Source organism: Muntiacus reevesi, chromosome 1, assembly GCF_963930625.1.
Source record: "Muntiacus reevesi chromosome 1, mMunRee1.1, whole genome shotgun sequence".
Taxonomy (NCBI): Eukaryota; Metazoa; Chordata; class Mammalia; order Artiodactyla; family Cervidae; genus Muntiacus; species Muntiacus reevesi.
Window position 1 is genome coordinate 201760313 of NC_089249.1, and position 27527 is coordinate 201787839.

The 27527-nt window shown below is 37.0% G+C and overlaps 1 protein-coding gene across 6 annotated transcripts in view; it reads left to right on the forward strand.

Moving 5' to 3' along the window:
- Positions 1-25249, forward strand: part of RAPGEF6 (Rap guanine nucleotide exchange factor 6) — a 234471-nt gene extending 209222 nt beyond the window's left edge. For 3 of the 6 annotated variants that reach the window (XM_065918156.1, XM_065918158.1, XM_065918159.1), the window contains 9 exons: positions 628-751; positions 3439-3462; positions 6706-6926; positions 8490-8681; positions 11086-11220; positions 16563-16791; positions 18261-18766; positions 20890-21180; positions 21855-25249. In XM_065918156.1, coding sequence (XP_065774228.1) covers positions 628-751; positions 3439-3462; positions 6706-6926; positions 8490-8681; positions 11086-11220; positions 16563-16791; positions 18261-18766; positions 20890-21180; positions 21855-21880 — 1748 coding nt within the window. In that variant the 3' untranslated portion in view covers positions 21881-25249. Of the gene's footprint in view, positions 1-627; positions 752-3438; positions 3463-6705; positions 6927-8489; positions 8682-11085; positions 11221-13953; positions 16411-16562; positions 16792-18260; positions 18767-20889; positions 21181-21854 lie in introns of those variants that run through there. The other 3 variants (XM_065918157.1, XM_065918160.1, XM_065918161.1) reach the window with 3 other exon arrangements.
- The last annotated feature ends 2278 nt before the right edge of the window (positions 25250-27527 follow it).

Genomic DNA, 27527 nt, shown 5'->3' on the forward strand with positions numbered 1-27527 from the left:
CAGATACCATCCGCTCTCTTTTTCTTCCAGATAAGTCATAAATTCTTATTTTCATGGGATGTCTTCCACTTCTTAAGTGTTGACAACTCATTTTATAATTTTTTAAATCATTGTAAACTGTAGCAACCATACTGGACTAGTTAAGCCCAAAGGTCACTCTTTATGACCGCTGGTGGAAACCTAAGTTTTCAAGTGCTTATTAACTTTGCTGCCAAAAAAATAGATGCAGGTACCTGCCTGAGTGAGCCGAGCGTCTGGAGAGCTCGAATTGAGGAGCTGCACTTTTTTCTTTTTTTTTGGTGTGTGTGTGTGTGTGTGTGTAGAGAAGCTGCACTTTTTACTAGGTGTGCCTGCAGTGTAATGAAGAAATGGCTTTTAGAAGCTATGCACAGTTTATCACTTTCTAATATTCGTAATCATTATTTCCATAGGAATAGAATTCCTCCCATTAGGTCATTCCTTGGGAGCAGTATTAAACCATATATGTGTTTATCAATTCTTAAAACCAAAAGTGGCAGTTTGATAAAGTTTCTGATTTGTGCCTCCAGGAATAATGACTTGACTTCTGCTACATTTATACAGATATTTTAATTTTGGAAGTTAAAAAAATTTACTTTTATTCTATAGGGAATGATTCCAAAGTTGATGGTTTGGTAAATTTTGAGAAGCTCAGAATGATTGCCAAGGAAATTCGTCAGGTTGTTCGAATGACTTCTGCTAACATGGATCCAGCTATGATGTTCCGACAGAGGTATGGCATTGAAGTATGACAGAATGGCATTGAAAGTGATCCTTTTCATTTATTGACCATCTGCCTTTTATTGTGCACTGTATTAAGTGCTTTATAGATGTCAATGTCAGGTAATAGTGTATTGTAATAACCTTTAAAGGTTGGTAGTATTGGCCTGCTTTTTACCTATGAAGAAACTGAAGCTCAGAGCAATTAGGTAATGTGTCCAGGATGACATAAATTACTGAAATTTGAACCCTAATTCTCTCTCAATTTTTTTGAGTACATAGATAGTTCTGTATTGTTATTGTTACTTAAAATGTCATCTAACTTAAGTTACTGATCTTCACTGAAGCTATCAGAGAAAACATATTTTCATCTGGTTCTAACCAAATGCGTGAAGTATTAGTCTTCATGTCTTTGATTTTTATTGAGTATTTTTAAAGTTCCATATCTATATACGTTCTACTTTATTCTTCTAAAATATATTCCTTTGTCTCAAGTCATGGTACTTATGTAAATTCTTTAGCAGTTCAGAAAGTGCAGATTTAAGGATACTGTATCTTTAATAAAAATGAAAATATTAAAAAAAAAAATTAAAAAAAACAAACAACAAAAAAAAATGAAAATATTGTGTTCACTATTAACCTGATCTTCTATGAATGCTTTTTAAAATTCACTTTTCATGTAGTAACAAATGCCTCCTCACATTATATAGAATTTAAAGTAAGTTACCTTTCCTAGTAATTTTTAGGATGAAAAGATACTAGGGTTTTAATTTTTGATCTGATTTTCTTCTGGGCCTGTGTGTATAGCTTTAGTACATAAGGGCTTTAAAAACGAAATGTTTGAATCAGGTGGAGAGGGAGGTGGGAGGGGGGATCAGGATGGGGAATACGTGTAACTCTATGGCTGCTTCATATCAATGTATGACAAAACCCACTGAAAAATAAAAAATTTAAAAAAAATAAAAAAGTAAAAATTAACATTCTAGACATTTCAAACAAACAAACAAACAAACAAAAAAACGAAATGTTTGTCAGGGCAGACACAATTTCAGTGGCTTAGGTAGCTCAGACGGTAAAGCATCTGTCTACAATGCAGGAGACCCGGGTTTGATCCCTGGGTCGGGAAGATCCCCTGGAGAAGAAATGGCAACCCACTCCAGTATTCTTGCCTGGAAAATTCCAGGGACTAAGGATCCAGTCCATGGGGTCGGAAAGAGTCAGACACGACTGAGCAACTTCACTTTCACTTTGAAAAGAAATGCAGTCTACTAAAGAAACAAAAATATTTGGTTCTTTAAAGGTTAGAGATGGAGTTGTTGTAACCATATAGAATCAACGTGTGTCAGGATTATTTTCTTAATTTTTGTTTTGTTTAAACCACAGTTCATGAGTCTGTTTTTAGAAGTAGTTGACCTGATAGTTGCTCTAGTTTAGAAATTCTCAAAGTACAACGGAAGGAGTGTGTCATATCTCCTCTTCTCTAGCCAATTGCCCACTTTCGCCCCTGAGAATCACTGCATGTAATGAGAGGTGCCATTGCTCAGCAGTGTAGAAGCAGAAGACTTAAGAACCAGGGACCAAAGCAAACCTGGAAGATTTGTTTGTTTCTTTGTTTTTAAGTTTTTGTTTTTGTTATATGTCCCTGTATAGTGGCTCCACCATCCCCTGTTATCTTACACAGACATCTGTCTACTCATATATTTTAGCACCCTGGTTCCTGAATGAATTTGTGAGCCTGTCAGACCAGATAATTTTCTAAGTACCAGCTATGCCTCAGAAATGAGCAAAGGAGGAAATCAATAAACTTGACTGCTCCCTTGAATGGCCTAGCCTGGAGTAGAATACAGTATAGGAAAAAATAAAACATTTATAGTTAGATTAGACTGAACTTTTCCTAAATTGATTTTGTCAGCTAGTACTGAAATGTAGTAGCTTTCTTCAAGTATTTGGCCATTTTGGTGATATATATTATGTAGTGTGGACAAAGTAACGCAACAGTAGTCAGTGTGCTGACTGAAAAAACAGATTTGGGGCTGGCCACAGCTGGAGCTTATTGGGTACAAGCCTGGGATATGCTCAGACCAATCAGGTGGTAGAGAGGAAAGGGCCAAAAAAATGAGAATAAAAATGTTAAACAATCTTGATTCAGCCCAATTATAGTATAAGGAGATAATAAGATCTTAAAGATTTTCATGATATATTTATGCTTACATTTTAAGTTGTCTTTGTTCAAAATTTCTTGAACAAATATATTGTCAGAGAAATTTCTGCACTTAAAAATGAAATTATAAATCTTTATGTTTCTTGTAATTTCATCCTCTCACTTAAATGAATGGCTCAAAAATACCTTTGAAAAAAATTCAAAAGTTCTTTCTTTTAAAGTTTCCCTGGAAACTTGTAATAAATGTTTTCCGTTAAGCTTGTTATTAACATAAGCCTCTAAATGAATTAGGTATTAAAATTGGTCTAAAAGCACACTTTTAAATATTGTGGAGTTTTTTTGCCTTCTGTACATGTCATAATTCATTTTACCACCTTGTATTCCATTAAAGTCATTTTACTGTTAAGCTACCATTTTTTTCTAGTAAAATTTTTCTGTTCTGTTCTGTCTCCGTAGTTTCTCTGACTTTCAACTGTTGTCTTTTTTCTGTGCTTTCCTATTCAAACACACGCTTCAATGTTTGTGGCTCTTGCTTACAGGAAGAAGAGGTGGCGGAGTCTGGGGTAAGTGTAGAGATGAATGCAACTGGAATGAAGGTTGTTCAATTTCTTAACGTATACTGCATCCTTTTCATTAATGCACGCACGTAAAATAGCATGTGTTCTATTAACCCTGTCAGCCTACATTCCTGACAAATGCCTTTTGCTAACAAGGAGACAATAGTGATAGAGCTAGCTTCTTCCTTGTTTAGTTTTCCATTGTTGACATCCCGTAGGTCCCTTTTAGATTTTAATTTAGCAGGGTCAGTTATATGATGATGATAGCATATATTGTTGTGTGCTTCCTATATACTTCCCTAAGCACTCTATATGAATTATTGAATTCTGTAGCTGCTCTGTGAAATAGATACTGGTATTCCCATGGTACAAATGGGGAAGACAGAATTGTCCAAATTCCTAGAGCTCACTATAGTGGATTCTAATTTATTATTGGTGATAGTCTGATTCCAGAGTCCACACCATTTTATTCACATGCCATATTTATAAAAATAAATATTTAAGTAAATTAAAATGGATAAGAAAGTGGTTTATAAAGGGTACATTTTCCATCAGCTGCAGCCTTTATCCTAACTATACTATAGATTTGAGATAGTAAATAATTGAAATAGAAGATTATTTTAAATGCTCGGGTCCACTAATACTATGAGATATACATCATTGATAGAATTTTATTTTAAATTCCTACCACTTTTAATTAAAGGCTCCCTTATCTCTCTTAAAACTGAAATAGATTCAGAAAATGACACCTTTTGTTTTTCAAGTAGTTTCAGATCTCCGCTTACAGATCTGTCATAGTTAGTTAGGTATCTTATAAGTCATATATCTAGTCTTTTCAATTATAATGGAAGGAAAAGATGGATTTTGTGGATAAAGGGATTAAATAAGAATTGTGCTATTTTAAGATTACAGTGAATCATGAAGTTAGTTGCTTTTATAACACATATGTGAAGGATTTTTTGTGAGCCACTTACTTTGAGTCTTGTCCTATTTGTGGTCTTTTGTTTTCTGTTGAAGCTTGGTAAACTTGAATTTTCTTCTACTTTCTTCTTCCTTTCTCTGCGTGTTTCTCATGTGTTTTCTTCTATGCTGTACATTTATGTCTTGGTCTTTTCTGGTTCTCGTTGAAAACAGAAATTGATTCCTAACATGACTGTGATGAAGAGGACTACTTGGACAGTGTATCTTAGTGGGGATTTGGAGTGTTTGAATGACTTGTGTAGCACAATCATTATTCATTCAGCATTTGATTGCATTGTATGATGTTTGCAGACACTGGGCATTTTCTTTTTTATATCAAAGCATTTTGAAAGTAGATTAAAAGACATTTCTTTGTCATTTATCACAGTGTTTCATTTATTGAAATTTTGTCTGTATCCTAGATTTCTAGGCACCTTTTTATATTAACTTAGGTAAAATTATTAAATATTTGTATTAAAATTTGTACTTAAATGTTGAGAGTTGATTTTACTGCATTGCTTTGCATCTAAGACAACATCAATTGTTAGGACCACTACTATTTTATGTACCACTAAGAAAAATCACTGCAGTGCCTTCTTAATACTGAGAATTTTTTACTTGTTAAGAGTTCTTATATAAATTAGGTGTGTATTTTTGTCACATAACACCTTTTTTGCATTAATAAAAAGGAAATATTAAGTGAATTAAATTGGTTTAGGTCTTTCTAAAACTTTTTCCTATTTAGAATATGAATCTTCTGAATCACTTTTAGAGTTGTTAGTTTCTGGAGTTTTTTCCCACGCACAGTATTGCCTTTTGTGCCATCAGATGCATAGGTAATGCCACATTTCTTTAAGCAAGCCATAAAAGAACAAAAAGCTGCTGACGCTGGGCTCTTAGGCTGGCTTTGCAAATATTCAGGGCTAGCTTCCTTTTGACGCTTGCGTCAGGAATGTTGTTGAACTTTAGTTAGAGTCACTACAGCCTTATAATCCTTTGGTTCCTGAAGGTTAACGGAGTATTCACTAATGCCGTTGGATTTTTCCCAAACTATTCTGCAAATTTTGGAATTTCTGCTGTGTAAGTAGAACAAACATGTCACAGTTTCTGCCTGACCAGTAACAATTACAAGTTTTCATCTGCTGTAAGACACAATATTTTAAAGATCTTAAAATTGTGGAAGAAAAATAACACTTTTTACAGCTTTATTTCACTTGATCTAAAGTGAAAATGTTAGGATTTTCGTGTGTTTTTAAAATGGGCTATGTGAGCACGGAAAAAACAGATTATGTGATTATAGTCCAATTTTGAATATCTTTGGGTAATTGGGAGGCTAACTTTGAAAACCCATAGATACCTTCATTATTTTAGAATGGCAACTGCCTTTAAAATAAAAATCATCTAGAACCTTGTGTTTGCCACCTTTGTTACAAAGGACAAACAGCATTGCAATTCCTGTTTTCCAGTGGTTCTAGATATAGTTATTGTAGAAGAAAGAAAGCTTGCTGAAAAGAGGAGAGTTGGATGTGAAGCTTTATTAGCTTGTTTGAATTGTAGTAATTCATACTTAGCTTGTAGTTCCATCACATTTAGAGGCACTGCATAAGAAAGATCCCATATCCCCAGCCCTAGAGGCCACATGTTGCCTCACCAATTCATATGTGAGTAAAAGCATTGAATAGCTTTTTACTGCTGTTTCTGATCTCTGACTATATTGACTTGAATATAAATGGTGTTATTTTTCTTACTGGTTGTTCTCTTTAAAGTTTGGCCAACATCTGGTTACAGGTAACATTGGAGTGTGCTCAGAGTATGTCTGCTGTACACAGAAATGATGATGGCAGTAGCACGTCCAAAGTAGCACATACAACCAGAGCTGCTCTAGAAACTCCTGTGCTGAAGAACCCTGGTGCAGAGATCTGGCTCAGAGTGCACTTGCCAAATTAGGCTCTTGACATATCTTCAGAGTGTGGATGACCACAGGGCCAAGGAATGCTTTCACTTGTCACAATTGTCCTGTGGGTTGGAAGGCACAAAACATAGGTCTGATGGAATTTGTTGCTTTGAGGGGAATTGTTAACTTATCCTTTTGAGTTCTGCACTTTGCTGAATCTTAAAACTCAGAACATTGCCATGTGTGACATATTACTTTGCATTAATGCTTTTTCATCTTTTAACTCATATGCATCAGCATGCAATCGCATTAACAGAACAGAATTCTTTTAATCTTCAGTCTGCTGTACTTAATTCTCATCTTTGTAGCCCGTCATTGTGATCTTCATCTTACAGGTCACTGAGTCAAGGCAGCACAAATTCAAACATGCTGGATGTTCAGGGAGGTGCTCACAAAAAAAGGGCACGCCGTAGCTCTCTGCTTAATGCCAAGAAACTGTATGAAGATGCCCAAATGGCAAGAAAAGTGAAGCAGTATCTTTCCAGTCTGGATGTCGAGACAGATGAAGAGAAATTCCAGATGATGTCATTGCAATGGGAGCCTGCATATGGTACCTGTAAGTACAAGTTTTCACTTACGTGATACTAAACAGCACAACAAAATAGAAATTTATTTTTCTAGTATTATGCTGAAGTCCCAAGAAAGTTAACTTTCGCTCACAAAAGTTTAGTGACATACCTCAAGCATCATCTCATCGTGTTAATCAGATACTGAATTCTTATCCTTTCCTGATGATTTCTCTGTGCAGGAAATAGAGTCTAAATATAGTTCTTTGAAAAGCATCATAAAATCTTAAAAAAAGACTAACATTATAGAGGAGTCTTTCTCTGAGAATGTTCTTACTTTCATCCTTAAATGAAAAGTAAAATAAGTGAAAATTTTGCCTTTTCTAAGAATTTTACAGATATTTACCAACTGAAAAAATACAATAAATTATAGGTATCAGTACAATAGGTAAAAATAAATATCTGATCTTTCTGATACTATTTATGAATAGAAAATGGGATGAACAAAGTAGATCCTATTCTCAGTACTCAATTTTTTAAATTAAGTACGAACAGTAGAATGCCTGTGTCTCTGGGTCAAAGACAGTATGAGTTGTGAAAGCAGAAATCAAAGATTGTACTTCTACTATGAGTATTACTTATCTGGATATGTGATTAAATGTTATGCCAGTAAAAATCCCAATATAATGCATAGAAATTGATTTAAATGTTGACAGAATATAGGGGGCGGGAAGGTTCAGATTTTCTATTTCCATGTTCCTAGTTAATAGGGTGAAATGGTAGTCATCATGAGTTGACCCTGAGATTGGTAAATGATATAGTATTTGCATAGTAATGGGACAAGTATGTCAACAGAGTAGAAAAGATAATATGGAAATACAACTAAGTATTGTTTTTAAAATTCAGATTCACAGTTAACTTTCAAATGTAGGGTAATGAGCCATTCAGTAAATGTCGTTATAAAAACAATGTCTTGAACACTTCTAGCAAATTTGCTATTCCTGTGTATAGCTGTTGAAATAATTTCACTTACTCATTCAATACCTACTTATTGAACATCTGTTTCTATCACTGAACACATAGGGATACACTTGTAAACAAGATATAAATCCATTCTTATAACCTTGTTTGTTACAGCCTTGTGGAGGGAAGAAGCATTGATTAATTGCACAGATAATTGTATTATAATTATCAGTGCGTGAAGGAAGGATACAGGATGTCTTGAGAACAAGTGTGGGTTATTGGGGAAGCCGGATCATGCAGGGTCTAGTAGACCTTGCTTTAAGGATTTGTGTCTTTATCCTAAGAGCAGTGGCAAGTCATCTGAAGGTTTGTGCAGGGCATTTGTAGAAGGAAAGTAGCATTATCAAATCAGATTTTCATGATGGAAGAGTCATCATGCTGATGTATGGAGAATGACTTGATGGCATGCTAGAATTGATAAAGAGAGTATTTCAACAGTATAAATGAGAAGATGTTAACTGCTTGGGTCTCATGTGTTTTAGGGCTTTGGTGCACACATGCCCAAGTTTAGGAGCCACACCATGAAAACATCCCACATAACTTTGCCTTATAAAGTACAGAAGTATATTTTTGTTACTCTCTCTTATTAGTGACCAAGAATTTAAATGAGAAAAAATCAGTGAAGTCATCAGAAATGTCTCCGGTGCCATTGAGGTCAGCTGGCCAAACAACTAAAGCTCATTTGCATCAGCCCCACAGAGTAAGCCAGGTGCTTCAGGTGCCCGCTGTAAATTTGCACCCTATCAGGAAGAAGGGTCAAGGTAAAGACCCCGCCACATTGAGTGAGTATACACAACTAATACTGCTTCCATTTAACTGAAATTTCCAGGCAAGTTAGTTTAGAAAGTAATTATAAATGCTTTGGAGATCTGCTGTCATGGTTTGTGTAATGTAAGTAGCACTCATGAGTCAAGAAATGCTTCATTTTGCCTATAAGTCTTTGATGACAGCATGCATATTTTAAATGTTGATGTGGTAATTCCTATAATTATACCAACCAAAAACTTATTTTTACTTGGGTACCAAGGACTTACTGCATTTAGTGGTATATATACTCAGTTATCTAATGAAAATGCAACTTTTGAGAATGAAATTGCTTATTTTTTTTTAAGCCTGTATGTTGGTTTTCATTAATGCCCACTTAGGAAAACCTAGCTAGGAAACAAAGAAGCAAGGGTAAAATACACAAAGTATAGGCCATGCTCTTTTTTCCTCTGTTGGACCATGTAGACGTTGTCCAAGTTACTTTCATTACTTGTTTTAGCAGTATCACTATTTTAGCTTCCAGGTGGAAAGCTAGATTAGGTTTGGTTCCCAGCATTTTTATTTAGCCCATGCATTATACATAGAACATACTCAGTAGAACCTTGAGAATTTAACTTGATTTTGCTTTGAAATCCAAAGGTAAATAAGGAATTCCCCTTCCTTTTCCAGATTTTCATTCTGGTTATAAAGACATTCACATAGATAGATAACTTCAGTATATGTGATATGTCTACTATTATGGCCGGAGCATGTATAGAACATAGAAAAAAACAAAAGAGAGGGGACTCTTAAGAGTCGAGAGAAGTAAGACAGTGCTCCAGAGAAGACTTTTTGGAGATAACACCTAAGCAGAATATTAAAGGTTGACTAGGAAGGAGTTAATTAGGCAAAAATTTCAGAGAAGTTGCTTCAGGCAGAGGAAGAATTTGGTAGCTACATGGAGCTACAGGTGGTTTACTCTGAGTACAAAGCTGCAAAGTGTTGAGGGATAATAATAATTAATACTAACACTTAAAGAACACTAACTGAATGCCAGACACAGTTCCAAGTGCTTTACTACTTTATGTATATATGTTCATTGAATCTTAAGAACTCTAAAGATAAAGAATACTCACATTCCTTAGAAGATCTAAATAATGCACCTCCAGTAAGAGATGGAACTGGAAGCTGAGCTCAGGCTAACTGGCTCAAAGTCCTTACTTTTAACACTAAACAAACAGTGTCCCAGGATGAAGAAAAGTCAAGTCATAGACGTGCCAAAATTAGAACATGAGATGCTGAAGGAAAGTTGTCAGTAGATACCTATAGGAAGCAATTTGAACAAGGCAAGGGTCTGGGACAGTTTACGTGTGAGGAGGTCTGTAGTAGGAAGGGCGTGAGATTGGAGGTGGGGAGTCTGAGTGGAAAGCTGATGTAGCAATGGGAAGTTGACCAGAACCTGATCTAGTTTGGTGACTATGGACATGAAGAGAAAATTGGTTGCGAAATGGTTGAAGTTGATTTGGTGATGGGAATGAGAAATGGGAATAGTCTAACTCTGATTTCTTACTTGGACGTCATCACCTGAGAGGCAGAATAATTTGTACCAGGTAGCCATCCTCCTTCTTCCTGTAATATGCCTATTAGTTATGTGATAAATATATTAAAATGGCACTTAACTAAGAGTAGTGTGAGTATACTATGTTTTAAACTTTTTCAGTATTAAAGGGGTGCTTGTTACTATGCTGAGTACTCATCAGAGTTGGGCTTTCTTTACTGGTTCAACAGTGAAAACTGGTAAGTTTGACCTATGCCAAAAAGGACCAGCATTTGGACAAGAGTGATGACAGAACTTTGCAGGAATGTTTCCAGTAGGCTCCATACTCTTTTTCTATAAATTCATGATTCTTTCTGTTGTCTACTTCTCTCCTGTAGTGTGAATTTAGTGCTCTTGAAAAGGGCTGGCCTGGCAGGCCTGCAGCTTCTTCTGTGTCCCCACAGCACAGATGCTCCACAGGTAGTGACAGAGCCACCACCCCTCCGCTGCCCCTGCCACATGCCTCGCCCTGACTTGGAGAGGCCACCTCTAGAGGGGAGGGAAGAGCTTGAATCCATGCATTCTCTATTGAGACTTCCAACACGTGTGTCAGTGGGGGTGGCACACTGTACTCAGACTTAAATCCATGTCCCTTATGCCGCAAAACAAGCAAAGAGCTGTTCTAATCTGATCTGTGCTGACTGGCTGAATTTGAACAAATGACCTAGAGGTGAGAATCTCTGTGTGCCATCACCCAGTCATTTAGTCCCCGTTTGTCATTTACGCATTTCAGTTGACTACACTAGCCATTGTGCATCGTGGCTTTAGTTATGTAGTAATTTAGGCAACTGTAGACATTTTAATTGTGAAGTGATGCTTATTTACCTCTTTGATTTTATCTTTAGGTACAGGTTTACCTCAGAAAGTTTTAGGAACAGCTGAAGAAGTAAGTGGTAAGAAACACACAGAAGACACCATTTCTGTGGCGTCATCCGTACATTCCAGCCCGCCTGTGTCTCCTCAGGGTTCCCCCCGCAAAGGTAAGGGAAAACAATCTGAGCTCTTGTTACACCAGACAACACTGTGGGGCACAGAGTTTGCTTTTGGCCTTTGGTAATTATGTTTAGAAAGTGTGAAGAAAAGTGAAACTCATAATACCTCCTGAATTTTCATGTTTTGGATTGAATTATTCAGATGACTTCCAGGTATTATGCAGCATGGAGCTAGGACTCCTGCATTCAGAGTGTGGTCCTTCTTTGTTAGAGGACAGGCGTAGATAAGAATGAAGGCAGAAGTCAGTTTTGGTCTGTGCAGATTCTTGATGTTGTTACTCAAATTACCGATGAATTCAAACAATTCTATAAAGTATTTTAAAGTAAGAATTTCTATAGGAAATTGTTTATAACCCATTTACAAGATTTAGGAAATGAAACTAATATTTAGAGTAATACATTCCTTTCTTTCTAATGGAGTGTTACTGCTCCCTTTTTATTAATCGAAATTTACAATAATCTGTACAGTGCCCTTGTGGATTTTTACATTTATACTAATATAGCGCCTCTTGAGTTAAAAAAAAATGTGAAATTTCTCTTGTTTATTTACCTATATTTTCATAATACAGACCAAGGCTTTGCCCCCCCCCCTTTTTTTTTTGACTAGCCTGGGTAGTATAAATGTAAGATGCCATTTCACACCAGCTCCAAATGTAGCATGCTAAATATTGTGTATGTTTCTTCCATTGGCCCCTCCGTATTCTGTGTTTACTCTGGTGAAAAGACTCCTTAGTTTCATTAACCGGAAACTAGTTGAATTGGATTTGGTATATATGTGTGAACATGACTTGTGGGAATTTCACAGATGTAAAAGATTTACATCTTTGAATAATCACAGTACAGAATAGTACATGGTCAGAGGGAGGACAAGCTTATGAATTCTAGGAGGAAGGAAAACTTCCAGAGCTTTCCTTAGCTCTTGTGTTCTAAGTTTCCTTTCACTTTTAAGCATTCTTTTTTATTTTTGCTACCTCTGTGACAGCAGTGTGGTATAGTGATGTCAGACCTTAGTTTGATTCCTGACTCTATCCCTGGTCATAAAGAACAGATTTATAAGGTCAGGTCTTCTGTCTGCAAGATGGGATAGGGACCACATATTTTTGGGACCTTATTTAAGGTTTAAATGAAATAATACCTGTAACGCCTGATAGATGGTCGGTGTTTAGTAAATTGGAATTTCTCTTCTTGATCACTGTTGCCACTCCAGGGCAATATCACTCCATTACTGACCTTCTTCACATAGCTGAGACTGGCTAGAATTTTCTTTCAGATTTTACTAAGAAAAACTTAGTAAAAATCACATAGGACATATAAAAGTATTCATTATAGATGTGTTTATAAAGCACAGTTTACTGTTCCTGTTGTATGTAGCTTGTATATAATTTAGGAAAGCACACAGATCTCTTTCCTCTACTTACTGTGTGTGTTTTCTATCCAAAGTATCCCTTGTGTGAAAGCATTCGTCACTCAGTCATGTCTGACTATTTGCAACCCCATGGACTGCAGCCTGCTAGGCTCCTCTGCCCAAGGAATTCTCCAGGCAATACTTGAGTGGGTAATCAGGTCCCAAGGATTGGGGCTGGGAACAGTGCCTTATTCACACACATGGCCCAGATGAACAGTGTTCATATGCTTTTAATGCTCTTTCAGGAACACCTTTACACCCTCCAGTGGTCTCATTATAGACAGTTCTCTAACCAGGAAACTAGTTGAATTGGATTTGGTATTTTATGCAAGAGTGTGACTTGTAGGAAGAGGTCAAGAACAGGAATTTCCCCACTGCTTTTATTCCCAACAGAAATCCATTTTAACCACTGGAATAGAGAAATGTCTCTGTTGTGTCTTTCAGTGTGTGGCCAACAGTTGACCATGATATTTATAGATTTGTGAGAAACATAGTGATGTTTTGAAGTCTTAGAAATCTGAAGAAAGTCTTTTCTTCAGAACTATTTCTGGTGGTTTATTTCCATAGATAGATTTTTGCCAGTGGTCACTTATTGAACAAAAATGCCATTAAACTAAGAGTATATTATTAGAATCTGTTCTTGGTTCTTGCTATACTTTGAAATAGTTCTTTGTTTTCTAACAATTGAGAAAATAAGCCAAAATTTTTTTTAACTAAAAAAAAAGAAGAAGCCTACACTCATGATTTTTAACAGGAGAATTTAAACAAAGAATTGAAAAAGCGAGACGTCAAGAGGCCTTAACCTTTATCTTCCGTGATGCTTAAGGCAGGGAACCTCTCCACCTTCGAGAGAACATTGGATCGGACATTGTGCTTTATAAATACATATATTGTATGTCCTGTTTATATGTCTTGTCTGATTTTTGCTTCTATACACAATTCAAGTCTAAGAGAAGAAAGAGACTCTGATGAAGATCTGTCTGATTTTTGTTTGTAGAATCTGCCTGGAAATTCTAGACACAGTTACTTTCAAGAAATAATTCTGGCTATTGGGTACTCATGTTGTATTTTACCTTATGATTTTAGCAGCTTGGGTTACTTTCAGCAGTTTTTTATTACCAGCTTATTCTGTGTTCTGTCTTGTTTATGCTGTAGAGTCTCCATATAGTAAAAGTATGTTGCTAGACTTTAATTTTTCAGATATTGTCAAAATGTTAAAATTTTTTGATAGTAAAATGTTATATAAACCAGGTAAATTGTGATTAATTGGAAAGAATTAATTGACCATGACAGGGTTTTTGCATCTCTCCCTCCAGTTGGCAGTATCCTATCTGATCACAGCATCCTGCTGCGCCTCTCAGGGTCTTCCTCATCCCCTCCCCGTGAGTCCAGCACCAACATCAGTGGCCAGAGCTGCCCCGGAATAGGTGGGGTTTACTTGCAAAAGAAAATCCTTCAGATTACCAGGAGCACAGCCAAAAGAACAGACAGGACCGAGAAGGCCACTGAGGAGAATAGAGACAGGACAAACTGTGAGAACACAGCCAGGAAAAGAATGACATCCCCGTTTAGAAGATTTAGGGAAAGAACTCTTTCAAGGGAGAGACTAGCCAACAGCAAAAAAGAGGACGCAGATCACAATCAAGCTACAGAAAGCTGTGAGAAAGTGAAGGATGTTGGAAGCAACATCAAAGATGAGAAAGGGAGTGACATCTTCAATTCAAATAGCCGAGGCAACAGTAACACTTTAAACTGCTTCTATACGCGATTCACGTCTAAAAGGAGAAAGACACTCTGATGAAGTTCTTTATTTAATTTTAGTGTGAAATTTGTTTTCATTTATTAATGTAAATGTAGCTTAAATTAAGTCATTTGTCAAACAAGGCTCAGGCAGCCAACCTACTAAAATACTTTCTCTGAGCATTTTATGGATTAGTATCCTCCAGCAACCAAATCGTATTCATTTAAAGTGCCTTATTTGTATGTATGTTATTTTGCTAATGTTAGTAAACTTAATACTCTGGTTTCCTGTAGTTGGCTTTATTTTCTACTGGTAACAGCTGGGTCTGTGAGTGCAACAAGTAGAGGGGGCTTTTTAGGAACCAGTATTTACTTTTACTTTAAAACCCCAGTAATGATATGACCAAAACCTTTGCCTTACATAAGTGTGTTGCTTTCTTATTACTGCAACTACCTTATAAGCTAAAGAGAAGTGTTTGAAAGGCAAGAAACTGTATAATATCTTGTCCACATAAACTTTTTTTTTTAATCATCCACTTTTCATATACACTCTGGTCAGAGGAGGAGGAGGAGATTGTCTAACCTGGCAAGTTAAAAAATATATGGGAAATATGTTTTTAAAAAATACAGTTACTATGTCCCACTGCAGACCTCATAAATTTGAATTGCTGAAAATTGGCCCAAGAATGTGTATTCTAATAAGCCTTCCAGATGATTCTAAGAATTAATTATATTTGAGAAATACTAATGTAACAGACATAGAAATGAAATTATTTTTAAAACAGTAAAGCAAGTCTGTGTGCCAGGATAAAAGAACAGTGACTTTTTCTTTTGAGGAAGAATTTTTTAATTTTGTTTTTAATTTACCACATCCTTTTTCTTGGTCCTCTTGAAAATTGACCGATCACTTCATGAGGGACACTGAGGAATAGCAGTGATCCCATGATCTGAGAACTGGGGAGGAGTCAAATGATTGACTTGTCTTGGCGTGTCCTGTGCCTGGCACAGTCAAATATATAGATCACACATTTTCTGAGTCTTAATTTTTCTTGCTGAAATAGGTAATGAAACTACTTAATAAGGTTATTGATTAACACATTTTTTGGTTGTTGAACTATGTGTGAGTATAAAGGCTATAGTTTTTGAGATTTCTAGGAGTGGACCCAAAGGTCATGCACCTAATAGAACCTCATTCTTTTAATGAACGAGAAGATAATTGCTTACTTCTTTACGACCTACTCCTTGCTGGGATTACTACAGCATTTTCTTTTACTTCACAACAAAAGAAGTTTGGCACTTTCTAACAATTACCAAAACAAATGGTTGCGTACATTAAGTATCACACTGCAGATTTGATTTTGGATCCTTCTACTTTACTCCATCTTCACCCCTTCATTCCAGAAAATGGTAAAGAAAATCTAATTATATCTGCTGTGCAGTAAGTCTTAGAACAATTTAAAACAGGTAGATGCTGTTTTTTTTCATGATACATTCTTCTAAATCTGTCAGTTCAGCTGTTTAATACTCTGCTAAATTGGTGAAGAAAAAGGAAACTAGGTATAAGAGTAAATACAAATCTAAAGCAGTTTCTTTAAAAATACTAAAACAAGTGACTTTCAGCTTGGGCAAGACTTCTTAGGTGACTAAAGCAAAGTATCTAGGGTAAGTATTTGCAGTTTGAAAAAAAACAAGTTGTTTCCCTTGGGTCCTAACTCCCCTTACGTACCCCCAGCCCAAGGTGGTGTTTTGAACACTTAAGTCAGGCCTTGAAATATTGATGTTAATCATAGGGGAGGGGACCTAGGGTTAAGAAGAAGCTGAGAAGTTCAGGATGTCTTCATTTTAATGTTCTATAGTGTATTTAATGCCTCTTATTCTATTAAATGCTTGTAGCTCTGTGAGAGGCAGAGGCAGATTTACCTTTGAACTAGTTTTCTCAGTAATCCTGTGTTTTAATGTTTCTTGAATTTGGGATTAGATTGGTGCCATGAAGGTAGGTAGGTGAATGGGTATGTAAGGGAACATGGATAGAAGATTGGCACCATTGCTTCTGCATAGATGGAAATTAACACTGATACTCAGGTTATATTTTTGTTCTTTTTTGTATTTTTTTAATCCTCTCCCTGACCCTCCCCACTCCAGTTCACTTGTCCTGTAGTCTCATCGGTTGCCTTCTCTCATTCAGGTTATACACTTATACCATCAGCTAAATCTGACAACTTGTCTGACTCCAGCCACAGTGAGATTTCTTCACGGTCCAGCATTGTGAGCAATTGTTCTGTCGACTCCATGTCTACAGCTCTACAGGATGAACGGTGTTCCTCCCAGGCTGTGACAGCCCCTGAATCCACTGGAGCATTGGAAAAGACGGAGCACTCCTCAGGGATAGGAGACCATAGTCAGCTTGGCCCTGGGTAAACATCCTTGCCTGTGTTCATATCACAAGACTCAAGCCAACTGGCCACAGCAAGTAGTGCTCCGTAATTTGACCATAGACTCCCCCACCAAAGGGGTATCTTATATGTACTTATATGAAAATAAGTACTGTTTTGAAAGATGTATGGGTGCTCATTTTTTTAAGTGTTACCGAAATCACACAACTTATTTATCTTTTTGATCAGTAAGAATTCAACGTGAAGATGCTGTTGGTATGTGGGAAGTGTCTTGCATTCTGGCTGTGAGGTTAGAGACTGCTCAGAAACAGAGTGTGTGATGGGAAGTACCCTCAAAGTGCTGTACACACTGTGGACACATTGGGAGAGCAGGACTAGTCCTTGAGCCCTATCTTGCAAAGTATGACTTGGAGCATAAGAATTATCAGCTAAGAAATGTCAATACAAAAAAAAAAACATGTGAACTCTAAATTTCTATTTCGAATCAAACAAAATGGAAGTCTTCAGAAAGCATTGAGAAAGTCGACTGTAAATTGATGTTGTTAAATCTGGTATACTTTAAATAGTAAAGTATTATCATATTTGTAAAGGTTTCTAAACTGTGGTTCTCTGGACCAGGAGTCAACAAACTTTTTCTGTAAAAATTAGTAAATACATTAGACGTAGCAGGCGGTAAGGTCTCTGTTGCAGTTGCTCAACCTTGCTGTTGTTGGACCACAGTAGCCTTTGACAGTTTGTAAACAAACCAGTTTTACTGTGTCCCAGTAAAACTTTATATGCAAAAGCAGGTAGAGGCCCCGATTTGCCCTTGGACTCCACTTTGCAGATCCTGGTCTGTCCTCTGTACCAAATATCAGGACTTCACAAACCTTATCCGGGGTGAGCAGGTAAAGGCCCATTTAAAGGAGTAAAAATTTTAGGCTTTGCAGACTGCATATGGTCCCTGTCTCAAAATCTTTGGAGTATTTTGTTCTGTTTTGTTTAAACTGTTTAAAAATGTAAAAACCATGCTTTTCCCGAGAACATAATGCAACAGTCTTGACTGGATTTGGCCCGTGAAGTAAGTTTGAGAACCCTTGCTGGAAATGATAGAACCCATTCAGCAGTAGGTAACTGGGGGAGTTGCTGTTCACTTGGTACCTCAGAGACATGCTGAAAAATAAAACATGGTTCCTGTAATTGAAATTCTTAATTCTGTGTGCATGGAGAGAATCTAGCATTGTGTGACCAAGAATGAAAATGTAAACTTAATTTTATTCAAGAAGAATTCTGAGGAAACCTTGCTAAGTATTTGAGTTTCTGACTGAGTATAAACATTAATGCCAGTAGAAGTTTAGTGATGATTGACTACAGTGACTTTTTTTTCACAAGGTTATGTGGGCATTAAGCACTTGTGATCTATGTTCTGTAGTCTCTTGTAGGCAGTGGACAGAAGGCAGTTTTTCCATTAAGCCAATAAGTTACTTTCAATTGTGTATCTCTGATTTTAGGTGGACACTCTCAAAGCCATCTCTAATCAACAAGAGTTTAGCTGTCTCATCATCTGTGAGCAATGAAGAGATTTCTCATGAGCACATCATTATAGAAACAGCTGATAGTGGTCGTGGAAGTTGGACTTCCTGCTCAAGCAGTTCCCATGACAACTTCCAAAGTCTTCCAAACCCCAAAGGCTGGGAGTTTTTGAACTCTTACCGACCGACCCATTTGGATGGTCCCATAGCTGAAGTAGAACCCACTGACAGTGAGCACTACAGCTGTCCTAAAGGCTGCTCTCGAACTTGCGGTCAGTGTAAAGGAAGCCTGGAGACTAATCCGATGAGACAGAGTTGGGCTTCCTCTAGTTCTCTGTCTGATACGTACGAACCAAACTATGGGACAGTTAAACGGAGAGTGCTGGAGAACACCCCAGCGGAATCATCTGAAGGCTTGGACCACAAGGAGGGCATCGACCCAGTTTATAAAACTGTTACTTCAAGTACAGAAAAAGGCTTGATTGGTAAGTTATGTGTTCTTTGTCATATCTGTGGTGTTTAGAATTTAAGTGGTAAACCGTGACCTTGGCCCAGAACTTTATTCTTGCAAAATTCCTTTCTGTCATTCTAATCTCTGTTTCCTCCCTCCATATGCAAATTATTTTCAGAAAGTTCATGATTTCCCAAGGGCTTTGGGGCAGATAGTCAAGTCATTTAAAATGAAAGGGCTGACATTAAGTAATTTAATTAGGGAGACGGGTTTATATGTCTGGTTTTGCTTTTGAGATCTTTTTGGTTTCATTAACAAATATTATTACATTGCTGTGCCGTACTAATAAAGGGATTCTCTTTGCCACCTCATAAATTGTTTGAACCCTCTTGCTTTGTATACATGGTTAGAAGCTTTGAATATGATAAAACTTTTAGGTGTTACAGGTGGGGGAAAATGTGTGATAAAGAAGTCTGAAATAGGGACTTCTCTGGCGGTCTGCTGGTTAAGACTCTGAGCTTCCACTGCAAGGACCACAGTTTCGATCCCTGGTTAGGGAGTTTAGATCGCACATGCTGCATGGTGTGGCCAAAAAAAAAGAAAGAAGTCCAAAACATTTTTCATTATACCTGCCTGGTGCATGTTATGCGTGTGCCAACTTCTCTTTGTGGATTCTGTTCTAACTGCACACAGCTTTCTTAGTGTATTCTTTTAGTATTTGCCTGTCAAATACATTTTTCCCTTTCTTGAGTTATGTGAATACTGGGACATAATAGCAGCTGGTTTTCTTTTGTGTGGAGTGACTACTTTGAATCAATATTATAATCAATTCTTATGGTTTTTTTTTAATTAAAGCCTTTTAAGTAACCACTATAATGATATGCAAGCGTCTATGTGCTTGGATGTAAAATCTTCCTCTTATCCTTTTGGGAAAATAGATTAAAAATGTTTTTGGGAGTGTTTTTGTTCATTTCTAGTTGACTCTGGGCAAATCTCTTATTGTTCATGCTTGTCTTCTCTTAACAACCACTCTACTTTCTCCTCACTCCATTCTCCTCAGATGGGAATGGAAATCCTTTCTGACCTTGATATTACCTGCAGATTTTACTGGTAGAGTTGTAGAAATTTTGGCATGAACCAACTTGATTCTCTAAAGGGAGGATTTTAATGGTCCTTTTTAATTTAGTCTCCTCTTATTGCATATAGATTTGTGTTAGTCGCCCAGTTATTTTCGACTCTTCACCAGTCTCCTCTATCCTTGGAATTCTCCAGGCAAGAATACTGGAATGGGTAGCCATTTCCTTCCCCGTGTATATAGATAGTGTTTGTATTTTAAAAGTTACTGATATCATCAAGACATTCAGAGTTACTGGTCCTATGAATCTTGTGGATTGGTCTTAATTTCATGGAACCTTCCTCTTTATCTAACCTATTTCTGGTGCTTTTTGAAGCTTTACTTTAGACCCAGGGTGTACAAATGTAGGGAAAAAGATTTTAAGTCACTGTTATTTTTAATGTCCACTGAGAAAATCAGAGAAAGTTAACTTAAGGTAGATTTCCTAAAATTTTTCTTATTCACTTAAGCACAAAGCATAGGTTAGGAATAAGGTCCTAGAAGGAATTAGTTCCTCTCTAAAGTTATTTATGTGCCAGCAATGATAACTTACCTACCCTAGAGTGCCAGGAAACAGTGGTTCATGTCAGAGAAAGAGAAAAGTAGCACTTAAGTACAAGGCTTACATGTCATTTCTATGAAAATCTCCCTATTTAATACACTTTAGATATTCAGGATGAATTCTTAAATGTTTCTGACTCACTTTTGGGGCTGGTGTTCCTTGAGGAATTTGTCACACACTTCTGTGATTTGCAGGCTGACCTGTGAAAGGAAGAAGTTTGTCATCAGTGTCATCTCCTTCAACTGTCTCACTCTGTTTAATGTTTGTAAAGCCCAGTGTAATTTATGTATTTTAAACACAAATTTAAATATCAAGTTTATTAAGCTTATTAAAAAGTTTTTAATCTACTGCCATTGTGTTCAAATATATTCATTTTGTCAGTTTTTTAAGTTCTATTTTATCATTGTAATAAGTTTTGTGGTTTTTTTTTCCATTTCTTCTGTTTTTCATTAACGTTTCCATTGCTTATTTTTCATGCCAGTGTACTGTGTCACCTCACCCAAGAAGGAGGATAGGTATAGGGAGCCACCTCCCACTCCTCCAGGATACATGGGGATTTCTTTAGCGGACCTAAAGGAAGGACCCCACCTCCACCTCAAACCTCCAGAATATAGTGTGGCGGTGCAGAGGTCAAAGCTGATGCATAGCAGCCTCTCTAGACTGCCACCAGCTTCTCTCAGTAGCAGCCCTGTGGCCTGTGTTCCATCGAAGATTGTAATTCAGCCTCAGAGGCATAAACTAGATGTGACTGATGCAGATAGCGAAGCAGATGGTATGTTGACAAACTACCTTAATGACTCTTAAATAAATTGCTTAACACTTTGAATGATCTTTACTCTGGTATTTCATGTAAACAGAAATGTTTTCTTCACTGCTTTAGAAATCTCTGTTAAAATTTTAAAAAAGCCTAAATATGATGGTGTGTTTTTGTAAACGAAGAGGACAAGCTCCTTGTTTCTCTGTGCCCGGTACCCTTCTTCCAGCTCAAATGGAGTACTCTTATATTTCAGATAGCAGCTCAGCCAAAAGGGATAAGTTTAAGAGAAGACACTTGACATTGGTGGAGTTGTGTTATGTATTAATGCTTGGGCACTTGAAACTCCAAGTATCACAATGTCAAATTATCTGAAGTCATGCTGTTTGATAGAGTTCCTCTTATTAGCAAAAGTTGACTGACTTGACAAAGTTGGCAATAAATGAATTTTATCCTTTTAAACAGTGTAGTAATAAAGTGGTTACAAAGCACTTTTGGAATTCCAATTGATTGTCAGTCTTCAGTGTGGTCAGAACTCAAAAATGTCATTACAGTAAAATCTGGCCTCTGATGGGATATTTGAGAAGATTCTTTGTTGAAATTGACTCAATTTTCTAAAAGATAACTAGATTGTTAGTTGATCTTTATTAATATGTGGATCTACCACTTAACTGTGTTTCTGTTGTTTTCAGAAAATGAACAGGTTTCAGCAGTGTAGCCTTTGTATTGACCTGGTTGAAGCCTACCGAAAGTCCTGGAAGAACGAGTGGGCAGAACTATCTCATGATTCCGCAGGCCGTTGCCAGCACATAGCACGCTGCTCCTGCTGCTAACCCAGAGGTTTTGTTCCCTGTACTCTGAGCAATGAGATAGCCTGAGTCATGCTTCCTTTCATTTAATCCCTGCAGATGCATAGTTTCCTCAGCTATGGATGTTGTGCCTGGATACCAGTCTCCGCTTTGCACACCACATCTGCCTTTGGGACCACAGTTACTAGAACAAATTCAAACTTAAGTCCTCCCCATATATATATTGCTATAGATTTTCCTTTAACACAATATTTTTAAGATAGTAGAGTGGTAGTATTTTCAAGCCATAGCTTGGGTTAACAGACAAATTCAGAATGTCTGCCAATGCCAAGGATATTTTTATGTATTTGAAAAGTAACTTATTATTTGAAGTTTGTGGTTTTGTTTGTATTTGGGAGCTCTAGTTAACTGATGTTCATGTTTGAGGCCATAAAACTGTCTCTGATCTGACCAAACAGAAGCCATCTTTACAGGATGATAATACCTTTGACTATACAGAGATGTAACCATCTGTAGCACCAATGCAGTGTGGGTCTGTTTCAATGGAACAGGAATCCTTTTGCTGTTGAGATGTTAAGAAGGAAAAATACTGCCATCTGCTGGTCAGGATTTGGAAAGCCAAATGAAGCTACCACAGAGTCAGCAGCCTTTTGGGAAAAGGAGGGGGTATGATGGGGTGTATAGCAATCCTAATTTCCAAAGAATGAAATTTTTATCTTACGTAACACGTATAAAAATTCTTTCTGAAGCGAACGTCATGCCCTATCTAACTGTAAGTATAAATCCAATAAATGGAGACTGAGTTCTAGACAGTTCCACTCTGTAGGAACCTGTAACTAAAATTTTTCACAACTCAGATATGGAGTTCTTTGTTAATGGATGTGTTATCGTTGGCCGTGTAATCATGAAGGTAATTTAGCTTTGTGCTAAGTGCTCTGCAGCACTCACCACCCCCACCCCCATCTCAAAGCACAAGGCTTTTTTCAGTCTTACACTGCAGCTCCCAGTTGACTCTAGGTAAAGTTTGGCATGCCAGAATAAATGATCGGTTGAAAATTTTGTGGGGGAAAGAGGAGCTAGAATTATGGAAATGATTATTTCTTGGTTCTCACTTCAGGCCTTGAGAGGAAGGAGATATATTACACACATATATATATATAAAAATATATATATATCTCCTGTTGAGCATGGCACTCTTAAATATTAAAATTTCAGTAATTGTTTACTGGATGAGACAGAGTTTCCAACATTATAAAAAAGTATAATGTTTTCTATATCTTTAGTTTAAATATTTTCATTTGTTTTTTAGCATAAAGGCAAATGAAAGTTTAATAAACTTCTGTGACTACCAAAAAAATAAAAGCCAAAGCCATTAATGTGCACTACCCGGATCAACTTGCAACCAAAAATAGGTTTACTTCTGAGTGGTTGTCCATATGTGAATTTATAGGATTTAGTTGGCTTATGACTTCCTTTTGAAAAGTTTGTTCTCATTTTTTTCCTAGCTCTCTCTTCCATCATCCTCCTATTTCCTTTATTTTAAAATCATAAATCAGTTCCAACTGGTAAATGGCAGTAGTCCATCTTTTCTATCAAAATGACAGTTTCTTCATCTTAGGAAAGATCACATGTCTGAAAAATTCCCACGGGCAAAAAATTGTAAATCGGAAACTTAAGCCTTAGAAATTTAACCCCCAGGTATGTTAGAATGAGGCCAGTTGGCTCCATAGCTATCTTGGCCCATTGAAATGGAAAGTAACCTGGATCAAAAATCTAATAATAGTTTGAAAGTCACACTGCAAAGTTTTGATCTATAAACAGTGGTCCTTTGATCATAAATTTTTCTTTCACTGATTTACACAATATTATTTTCATGTCCAGAACAAAACAAAGAAAGTGAAAGATATTTTTGCTATAACCATCTTTTTATCAAATTTGGGTATTTATTCTCACCATTTTGTATCCACTTCCCAGAAAAATGGGCTGTTTGCACAGTATGTTTTTTTAACAGGTCTTTCAAATCGTTGTCCTTAACGTTGTCGATAATCATCTTGCACAGAGTCAGAGGCTGTGGTTTTGGACTTGCACCTTGTAGCTGCCCTTGTTTTCCTGTAGCTTGAACTGTGAGTGTTTGGATCAGCTGATCACATTGATCAGGAACTAGCCAAATGCTTTGTAGTTTGATATGTGTGTATCCCTTAAAAAGGTCGTGGCATTTTGAACTTTATGTTTTGATATCGGGTACATTCCTGCCTTCTCTTAGTTTGTCACATGACTAGAACAAGAGAAGCCTTAACCTATACTTGCTCCAGTTCTCAGTCCCCTTGTTTTTATGTTATGAATTTATAAGCATCCTAAAGAGACTTGTGCCCTCATCGTACCACAACTCTGAATCTGCCAGGAATATTGAAGCAGTAAATCCTCACTGCAAACTTGTCAAATAATGAATTTCAACAACAAAAAAAATCTCTTCATAATGAAAGACATAGAGAATTAATAACCCCAATATGTACTTCCATGAAAGTTTATTGTAACTTAATAGATTATTACTTTCTCCAAATGATCACTTTCAATATGATATTTGGGGAGAAAAAGCCTTCAAATGATTTTTTATGAGGGTGATAAGTCTGCATAACCACCTTGAAAATCTCCTAGGCTTGAAATGTGACAGTAATGTAATCATGGAGATATCCAAACCTAAGTTTTATAAAGTGTTCTCTCCCCTTCAAGAAGAAGGGGAGAGTTTCCTTGTGTATTTAAAACTGATTGTTATTCCGATATATGTTTCTAAAACATGTGATATTAAAATAGATGTATCCCTTTAGTATTACCATAAAGGCTAGAGCAAAGGGATAAATCTTCAAAAGTGTTAAAGTACATTTTCAGATTTAAACTTGAACTCCAGTCCATCTTTAATTTTTGTTGTGCTTTTTAAGGCTTCTTTACTTTTGATACACAGAATGCAGTTGTACTTGACCTTTTAAAATTGAAACATGAGCTTATCAGCAAAAGACAAAACTGCACAGTCATAATAATCAAATAGCAATTATACTGCACAATTCAGTGATTGTAAAGTATCCTGTAACAAGCAATGTTTGTCTCCTATTTTTTGATACCTCTTAAACTTATGTCTTTTAGAAAGACAGTGCCTCTGTATGCTTTTTGTATTTTTATTGAGTGTAAATATTTGTTATATTTTTGGTTAAGAGAATGTAAAAGTACCATTTATTATCATGTCTACTAATACATTGGTGGAATCAATAAAGAATCTAATCAGTCGTCTCTGCATGTTATTTCTAATGTGTGGGAGCCGGTCAGGTAATTACCCCAGTCACTCAAGAGGACCAGTCTGGGACCTGCATTGGTATGAAGGCATTTTTTGTTTTTAGTCTCCAGAGAAATTGGAATTGTCCAGTTACAGTTGACATTACAGTATCTGTCAAACACCTGGTGTTGAGTTTTATAAAAGTGTGTTTGGGTGGTGGCCCGGTGGTTGGGAATCCACCCTGCCGTTCAGGGGACCCAGGTGTGACCCTGGTCAGGGACCTGAGACCCCGCATGCCAGGGAACAGCTCACCCCGCGCACCGCAACTGCTCAGCTCCTGCGGCCCGGAGCCCGAGAGCCACAACTAGAGAGCTCATGCACTGCAACCAGAAGTCCTGCACGATGCAACTAGCTGGGACCGATGCAGCCAGTATTTTCTTAAAAAGTGTATTCGACTACAAACCAACTTTATCAGTGGCTTAAACCCTATTAGAGCTTGTTTTTCTTTTTTAACAGAAGAGTCTGCCGGCAGACTCTCTCGGGCTGGTGCAGAGATTCCACATGCTATTGAGGTCTCAGGAATTCTGACATTTACACCTGAGGATGCCACCAAGTGTTTCAAGAAGAAAGGATTTGCTGGAAAGGTGCAAACATGTGTCCCTTTTATTAGCAGAACAGCTTTTCAAGAACTCCACTTGCATAATTTCTGTTTACCTCTCACCAGTCAAGACTGTCATACTGAGTGTCCTTAGAGAGGCAAAGGAAGGTATCAGAAGAGAAGGCAATGTGAAGCCTGCAGAGAGTTGTGGCCACTGGTGGAAGAATGCCTCCAGTCATCAGGAAGGAGGAGAAATTAGGAAGAGACCCCTCCTTGGAGCCTCAGAGGAAGTGCCACCCAGCCAACACCTTGCTGTTGGTCTTCTGGCCTGTTGTTTTAACCACTCAGCTTTCGGTATTGTGTTATTGGCCATCCTAGAAAACTAATGCATGCTACTGTTTTTGTCTGAATTAAAGGATACAGTGTTTATAAGTACACCAGGGAACCACCGCATCTCACTGCCTTCAAGAAGCACTTGTTAAACAAAGGTAAGAGAGGCCCAGAGGCTTCCTTTCCAACTGGCTGGTCAGCCTGTTGCGTTTTCAAGTGTTCACAGAAGGGACATTTGCTATCGTGCTTGCCATGCTTGGTATTTTTCGTTTTTCTACTTTCAGGAGTTCTGGTAAGTATGTACTGGTATCTTTATGTGGTTTTAACTTTAATTTCCATAATTCCTAGTAATGCTAATAAGCATCTTTTCCAATACTTATTGGCCATTTGGACACTGTCTTTTGTGAGGTGTCTCTAGGTCTTTTGTTTTTTATTTGTTGCTAATGTGGTGAAATACAATTGTTTTATAATGACTTGCTCGATTCACTTATTGATTCTAACAGCTTTTAGATTCTTTTGAATTTTCTATATTCTCCTGGAAATTTTCTACAGGCAATGAGCTGGGGCCGTGGAGGGCTTATGTGCTGAAGGATTACATGCTTTAGTGCCTCGTATCAAGGGTCTTAAGTGGTTGTGGCTTTGTCTTATATATTTTGTCTAGTTTTTTGTTTTAGGGAGGAAGATAAAGTGCTGATTTCTCCATACTGATCAGAAGCAGAAGTCACATTTAAATTTTAATATAAAAATAATAATAAAATTTTAATGCAGCTCTCTCAGTAAATGAGAGCAGACACAGTTTCCCAGCCACCCCACCAAAACAAAGTGTAAGGATAATTGCTTTGAGGTGATTATGGAGCATTTGTCAAAGCTGACTGTAGGTTAGGTCATAAAATATTAACAAATTTCAAAAAATTGTATTCTCATAGAGAAGGCTCTCTGCAGCAGAATTAATGGGAAATTGGTAGCAAAAATTAGAAAAGTTGGAAGTTAAAAGAGAATATACCTCCCAGTAACGCAGTAGAAAGTAGAAATTATTTTGAACCAAATGAAGACAGGAATATCAAGTCACAACCTTTTGGATGTGATTAAAGGGAGCAGTGTAGCATTTAAAGTGCACATATTAGAAAAGCAGAAAGGCTAAAAATGGATTAGCTAAATCTCAAGAAACCAGAATAATAGCAAACTAAATTCAAATAGATGGGGAAAATAATAGCAGCAATTAGTGAAATATGTAACATGACAAAAAAAAAAAAAGGACTAGCAAAGCAGTCAGACTGATAAAATTTCTAAACTCTTGGTGAGGATGATCAAGGAAGGAAAAAGAAAAATGGCAAAACTAACCAGTGTTAGAAACAACATTATT